Here is a 7,021-nt window from a genome sequence, read left to right on the forward strand (position 1 = left end):
CAAACAACGTGTGGCACATCTGTCACATTACACTTGGGCGATGGAGGAGCAGCATGACACACGGTGTGTGAGAGCCCAGAGAAACACCACACCGAGGTTCTCCATCTCCATCCCTCCAGAGCCTTCGAGTCAGGGGGTAAATACCGTGTGCCTGGGCATTGCCCAAGATACAGGAGGCTTCCCATGAGTTATGGTAATATCACGGATCACATACAGATACCTCTGTGCACTGTGCAAATAATGCACAAACATGAATCATCCCATGGTTCCTGCCTGAGGGGCAAGAGATTCCCAGGTCCAGATGTAGCAAGAGCCACATCCATCTCCCTTGGCTTCTCCATCACTCAGCACCGCTATTGCAGCCCTGCAACACAAGGAACTGAAGACAACACCCCCTGGGGCTCCAGAGACAAGGTGAGACACCTGGGACAGCTCCTGAGCACACGTCTGGGGTCAAACCAACTCCCTGCTCATCTGCTCAGCCAGGTGGAACACGCCTGGGATGCCCACATCCACAGAGCTGTCGTTCAGGCTCGATGGGAGCTTCTCTGAAGAACCAGGTGAAACCACCCAATAAATCCTGGAGCTCTGCAGCGTCTGAAGCCACAAGTGAGACCAGGCTCTGCCAGTCCCGGAGCTCCGCTCCTCCCGCGCGGGCGGTGCCGGTGAAGCCCCGGCGGGCCCCGGGAGCGGCGGCGGGAGGCGCGCTCCGAGCAGCTCGCGCGCGGCACCGGCGCCCCGCCCCTCCGCCCATTGGCCGCCAGCCCTCCCCGGCAGCCAATCGCCTCCTCGGCTGGCGCGCAGCCCCTTCCGCGGCTTCTTCCGCCTTCGCTCTGATTGGCTGCGGGCCGCCCTTCCCCGCGCCCATTGGCTGCGGTGGGCGCGGCGGCGGGCGCCCATTGGCTGGGGGCGGCGCGGCCCGAGGCCGGGCGGGGCGGCGGTCCCGCCATGGCGCCGCCCGTGGGGTACGCGCTGCTGTGCGGGCAGGCCGCGCTCCTGCTCGGCAACCTGCTGCTGCTGCACGGCCGCGGCCTCCCGGGCAACGACACCGAGGCCCGCGACCCGCCGCCGGGGCCGCCCGCCTCCGCCTGGGCCTACACCGACCCGCGGGCGCCGCTCGTCCTCTGCACCTACCTGTGAGCGCTGGGCCGGGGGCGGCGGGGCGGGAGCGGCCCAGCCCGGGCCGCCCTCACCGGCCGCTCCCTCCCCGCAGCCCCGAGGAGTTCGTGGAGTGCGAGGAGCCGGTGGACCACGGCGGGAACGCCACGGCGCAGCAGGAGCTGGGCCACGGCTGCGTGAAGGTGAGGGCGCGGCGGGGGCGGGGGGGCGGCCCCGCGGAGCCCCCCGGCCCCGCTGAGCGCTGCCCCCGCCGCAGTTCGGCGGACAGGCCCACGGCGAGGTTGACCACACGCGGGTGCAGTGCCGGGCGCTGGACGGCATCGAGTGCGCCGAGCCGCGGAGCTTCCTGCGGGGCAGCCGGCCCTGCGTCAAGTAGGAGCGGCCCCGTGTCCCCCCAGCCCCGGTGCCCGCGGGACGGAGCCCTCCCCGGGCTGGCAGGGAAGGCTGACAGCCCCTAACCCCTCCGCCTCTCCCCTGGCAGGTACACCGGGCACTACTTCATCACCACGCTGCTCTACTCCTTCTTCCTGGGCTGCTTCGGCGTGGATCGGTTCTGCCTGGGCCACACCGGCACAGCCGTAGGGAAGCTGCTGACCCTGGGGGGCCTGGGCATCTGGTGGTTTGTGGATCTGATCCTGCTCATCACCGGAGGGCTGATGCCCAGCGATGGCAGCAACTGGTGCACCGTGTACTGAGGGAGGGGTAGGGCTGGAGCCCCCCCAGGGCACCTCCCCTCGCTCCCAGCACAGCCCAGACTCTGCCTGGCACGACTGGACTGACAGAGCTGGAACTCACCGTGCAGAGCAGTTCCTCTCGTTAATGCTTCTGTACAAACCTTGGACACAACGTTGTTCAGTGTATATTTTGCTTATTTAAAATAACCTGGATTCTCTCCCCCCCCCATTCCCCACATGGTGACAGCTTAAGAAATCAGACCTTGCAAACACAGGAGGTCAAACAAACCTTAATAAAATCTGGAAGGAGCTGACTCCACGTAGTTTGGGGATTAATAGAGTCACAGCCACACAGAGATGGAGGCCAGCCCCAGGGCCCTGGTTACCTCATGGTCATGGGCCACTTGGCCAGGGGACACAGGGTCTGAGGCTGGAACCTGTAAGGTTGAGTAACCCCTGTTACAGGGACTCTGTGGCAAAGCCAGGAGCTCTAATTCCAAGTTATTAACACCCTGTTCCCTCCCTCAGGGGAAACTGGGTTAGGTTTGGTAGAACCTGCATCTTCTGGAGAATGTTACTTTCCCCACTCTGGCCTCTCCAAAGCAGCTCTTGTCACTCATTTAGTGACAGGGCTCATTCCTACCTGGAGCTGTCTGGAGCATCCAGGAGCTGTCAGAGCACTGGGAAGGGCCCCGAGCTGCCCAGGGGCAGCTCCTGTCCATGTGCCAGGCACCCCTCCAGCCCCAGCCCCAGCACGGGCTGCCTGTGGGAGCTGCAACAGCCTCGCACCCAAAAGAGGAAGCCCCACCAGCTGCAGGCTGAAAACTTACCCAGCTGAATAAAAAGGGGAAAAGGAAGCTGCAGCAAGTCCCAGCCAGGGCCAGACACAAAAATCCGTGTATGCAAACGTCAGGTCACGCTTGAGGTGAAACAGCAAACACACACTGCTGGTCTCACACAGCTCTGCAAGCTGAGGCCCCTCCAGCCCTTTGCCGTTGGCTACCTTCTGCCTGTGGTTCTTCTCCTCCTGTGGAGCTGCCCCGGGGCTCAGTTTGGCTGGGAATTCTGCCTGTTCCAGTTTTGCTTTGTGGCTCATTGCACCAACTCCTCCTCTCGGGGCAAGGGGGGGTTGTTGCCCAGTTAGGTCACCACTGATCTGAGTTTGGCAGCTTCGACTGGGGTCAGGGGGTGGCTTCCTCCTGAAACTGCCACATTCCTCAGCAGAACAACTGGGCTGAAAAGTCTGTGGAGGGGAAAAAATTCTGCAGCGAGCCAGAAAAAAAAATAATAATCCCATGTGCAAAAGCCCATTGTCATGAACAGCTCCCACGTCCCAGCCCCCTGCTGCCAGCTCACAGCAGGACCCCAAATTCCTTCCTGCACCAGGCTCTCCTGAGCTACACTGAGGAGCACTCAGGGCCTTGGTCTGGCAGCTTCCCTCCTTTCCACACCTTCGGAAAGGCAAAGAGAGTTGTGACATCCCTGTCCCCCCAGACCCAGAGCCCCTGTGTGTGCAGGGCAGCAGCACCCTGAGAGTGGGGGGCACCCACCAATGGCCTCGGGCTCCCCCAGCTGCTGCACCCTGTCCCCCCACCCCAGTGGGGACAGCGTTCAACACCCCGGCAATTCTTACCCAACATACACAGTGCAAAGGGACAGCCTGAGAAAGCAACTGGGATTTCCCTCTTTATTTAAAAACACAGGGAAGAAAGGGCCCTCCAGCATTTCCAGGCGAGGGGTGGGTACCCCACACCCCGGCAGTCACAGAGCATCACCCACACGAGGCCCCCGGCCCTAAGAGCACTTAAAATCCCCAGCCAGCACTCGCAGGAACGGCTGCAATCACCTGGGAACATCCATCAGAACAGAGCAAACCCTTCTCTCACACCACTCTGCCCACAGGGCACCCCAAATCTGCAGCACCCCCAGGAGAGCCCCACAGCACACGCTTCAGGAGGGATCAGCTCCAGGGAGGCGTGTCCACGCCAGAGAGCTGGGAGACAAATGCAGAGCTGAGAGGACACCAGTTTGCTTTAAAATCACCACAAAGCTCATTGAGGTCTGGCTGCATCCGCCCTGTCCTTCAGGATGGGAGGGAAATTCCTCTCCCCAACACCACCTGCATAACAGATGGGTCTGGAGCCCAGCTCAGCTCCACATTTGAAATTCATCTGCAGCCTTCATGCTGTCCTGGGGATGCGGGAGGGTGGGAATGAGCAACAGGAATGTTGCAATAATGCTGGAGTCACTGGTAGTTTCTCCTCCTGGATAATTAACCCTAATTGTGCAACAAGCTTCTGTTTTACCATCCCAGGCCTGAGGAAACTGTGCAATTATCAAGCACCAGGAACACTCTGGACTCTGTGGTTCCAAGGCCTTGCACGAAGGAACCATCATCCCTCTGCATTCCCTGTTCTCCAAGACTGAGGTCAGAGTGCTGTCACCAAACACTGTGACTCTGATGGATGGGCTTACCAAACTACTAAATCATTCCTGAAACACTGTGTTAGGAGCCAAACAGCAAGTCAGCCTAAAAAAATTAAAGATTTCAAACTCTAGTGCAAATAAAGCAAAAAGGAGCAGAAAAAGGAACAGCAGGATCTGAGTTGCTACAATTAAATAACAAGTACTAACACTTGCCCTGTACCGTTTTCATCGATTCCCACTTGTTTTCATCGTCTTGATGTTCTCCAGCACCTCCACACAACCCCTTTTGAGACCCCTGAACTTGGGGGGCCCCATCCCTGCCTCCCCCAGCTGCACCAAGGCAGCTCCCCTGTGCCTGCCCTGGAGCAGCAACACCGATCCCCAGAGGGGATCAAGGCAGGAAGGTGCAATTTGCATCATGTTAAGGTCAGTTGGGCTAATCAAGGCTCAGAGCTCAACTGATAAAGCTCCGCTCAACCCTGGGCCGAGGCTGAAGCACAGCTGTCAAACAGCTGGAGGCCCCAAAAGGGCGGGGAGAAACCAGATGTTGTGCTCCTGGGGAGCACGCTGGGCTGAGTGTGCAGAGCAGGGGATGTGCAATGGCCAGGGAAGCGAAAGGGGAGCTGTGTCCTCAGTCAGCACCCAGGGATTGCACTCACTTTCGGGGTGAAGGTATCAGACAATCTCGCTGCCAAGGGAACACCTGGATTTTCTACACACTATTTATCACACCTACAGGAGCTCATTCGGTTATGGAAATGACGATTCACATTGCCCTAAAAACTCGTGGTGGTTTCCACCTCGGGCAGGCAGTGGGTGAGTCAGCCAGACAAGTCTGCCCAGTTCCATCAGGCACTCGGTTTTCGGTGCTTTTTGCTAAAAGCCCTTCACCACCCAGCACGGCTCCCTGTGTCCAGGTGTGCCCAGTGCAAAACCAACACCGTACCTGAGGATGCTCCCACCTGGGAGCCACCGTTGCTCCAGCTGCCTGCTCTGGCTCGTGCTCAGGAAGTACCAAAAAACATTTGGGGAGGCTGAGCACCTGCCCGAGCTGGGGTTCAACAGGAGCCACACGTATAAAAGGACGTAATTAAAAGCCAACAGATTGCTGATACACCCCTGGGCAGGCGGTGGGAAGAGCTGGTCCGAGGGGAATAAGTCATTGGAAGGGGAAGCTGCAGGGAGTCCCCTGTGTGGGCAGCTGTGGGCTGGTATCTCTCAGCTCTGCCCCACTCCTGGGGAGTCTGAGCAGCTTCAAAGGGGACAGAAACGTTTTTCAAACACAAGAAAGGCCACACTTCCCTTCATGCTTCCAAGACCTCCTGCCGCTTCCTCCAGACTTGGTTTTTGGGGGAAATTATGGAGTTGCAGAAGATGTCCCCTCATCCAGGCCCCCAGCACCTCCTGCCCCACACAGCAAGCGCTGGCAGTGCCCGGAGGCACCTTCCAAAACATGGAGCCACCGGGGCCAAGCCCGGGCAGGGGCAGCCAGGGCAGAGCAGGGCACCAGGATGCAGGTGCAGACCGACCCTGCATCGCAGGGAAGGGCTGTGGGGAGGGAAGGGACCACCCTGCACAGCCCCAGTCGCCCCTCAGGGACCCCCGGCAGCCGCGGCGGCGGCGGGTGGAGCCGGGAGGGTGGCTCGGTGCCCGGTCAGACGTCGGAGGTCCGGATGCTCTCGTCGTCCAGGTCGAAGGCGAACGGCTTCTCCTTGAGGTGCTGCGGCTCCGACCTGTGGCGCAGGCGCGTGCCCGGCGCGGCTCTGCCCGCGCGCTCCGTCAGCGCCGGCACGAACACCGAGTCTCTGAGCGGCTCCGGCCGCTTCCCCTCCGCCGGCGGCACCTGCGGCACCGGCGTCCAGGGCTGCCAGGAGGAGCTGGACGGGGCCTTGCACAGGGCTCTCCGCTCCTCGCCCGCCGGCCGTGCCGGGGATGGGGCCGAGGAGCCGCCGGGCCTGCCCATGGAGGTGGATCTCATGAAGGACATCTCCTGCAAGGACAGAGCAGAGCCAGGCTGCCGGGTCTGGGCGTGGACGCTGCGCCCTGCCCGTTTCACACACTCTGCAGGAAAGAAAAGGGCCCAGAGCAAAGGGAAAGGTGGAATTCCACAGCCTTTGCCACCCATCAGGCTCTCGCTTGTGCCTCGGAGCAGAGCAGGGCTCATGCAGGTCCACTTTGGCAGCTGAATGTCACTTCTCCAAAGGAAGCTTTTTCAGTGACTAGCAAACCCAGGGAGGGCAGGGATCTCATCCTGGAATAATCAGTCTAACCAAGCACTTACACCATCCACTAAATAAATATCTCACACATTGGCCTGAACTCCATTAGACACTAAATATGAAGCAGAAAGGACATGACCTACCCTGGGGCGGGTCTTCAGGGCCTGGACTGCGCCCGTGATCGCCCGGATCCAGCTGTGCATGTCCTCGGGGCTGTCTGCCTGCAAACACAGCAGCCCAGTGAGGCTCTGCCTCCTGCCACCCACGATGCAGCCACACAGGGGCACATGAGGCACCCGCTGTCCCGGCATTCCCAAGGCTCAGCTCTGCCTTTTCCTGCTCTCAAACAGCCCCCATCATAAATAAGCCCAAGGGAGAAGTGAACAGCTCTCACCGTGTGTTACAGCCCCAACTGTCCCTGTTCACTGCTGAGGGGCTGCAGGGAACAGCCCATTTGCTGAGAGCTGCCCCAAAATCTATCCCGGCCTTGGCTGCTCACCTGGATGTAGAAGGTCCTGGAGCTTGTTATGATTTCAAAGAGGTTGTCCCGCATCAGGAGGTCACTAGAAGCAGTGAGAAAGA

General features: G+C 60.1%; 2 protein-coding genes across 3 annotated transcripts in view; one reads left to right on the forward strand and one right to left on the reverse strand.

Moving 5' to 3' along the window:
- Positions 1-914: 914 nt before the first annotated feature.
- TM2D2 (TM2 domain containing 2) lies at positions 915-2,107 on the forward strand. 2 transcript variants are annotated; one of them, XM_017831911.1, is made up of 4 exons: positions 915-1,136; positions 1,214-1,301; positions 1,376-1,491; positions 1,601-2,107. In XM_017831911.1, exons 1-4 carry the CDS (start codon positions 949-951, stop codon positions 1,812-1,814), a joined length of 606 nt encoding a protein of 201 aa, XP_017687400.1. In that variant the 5' UTR covers positions 915-948; the 3' UTR covers positions 1,815-2,107. The 2 variants fall into 2 exon arrangements, with proteins under 2 accessions (XP_017687400.1, XP_017687401.1); XM_017831912.1 differs by lacking the exon at positions 1,376-1,491 and having other exon boundaries at positions 942-1,136.
- A 1,332-nt stretch (positions 2,108-3,439) lies between these two features.
- The window catches only part of PLEKHA2 (pleckstrin homology domain containing A2), a 14,639-nt gene continuing 11,057 nt past the window's right edge, over positions 3,440-7,021 (reverse strand). Inside the window, exons 10-12 of the mRNA XM_017831910.1 lie at positions 6,939-7,002; positions 6,583-6,660; positions 3,440-6,210 (exon numbers count right to left, since the gene is read on the reverse strand). Coding sequence (XP_017687399.1) covers positions 5,875-6,210; positions 6,583-6,660; positions 6,939-7,002 — 478 coding nt within the window. The 3' untranslated portion in view covers positions 3,440-5,874. The remainder of the gene's footprint in view (positions 6,211-6,582; positions 6,661-6,938; positions 7,003-7,021) is intronic.

The sequence above is a fragment of the Lepidothrix coronata genome, unplaced genomic scaffold, assembly GCF_001604755.1.
Source record: "Lepidothrix coronata isolate B3197 unplaced genomic scaffold, Lepidothrix_coronata-1.0 Scaffold197, whole genome shotgun sequence".
Classification (NCBI taxonomy): Eukaryota; Metazoa; Chordata; class Aves; order Passeriformes; family Pipridae; genus Lepidothrix; species Lepidothrix coronata.

Bases quoted from the DNA above. Each gene is read 5' to 3' on its own strand.
- TM2D2 (XM_017831911.1), top strand. From the start codon at position 949: ATGGCGCCGCCCGTGGGGTACGCGCTGCTGTGCGGGCAGGCCGCGCTC. The intron at 1,302-1,375 runs GTGAGGGCGCGG...CCCCCGCCGCAG, and splicing joins TGGGCCACGGCTGCGTGAAG to TTCGGCGGACAGGCCCACGG. The intron at 1,492-1,600 runs GTAGGAGCGGCC...CTCCCCTGGCAG, and splicing joins GGCAGCCGGCCCTGCGTCAA to GTACACCGGGCACTACTTCA.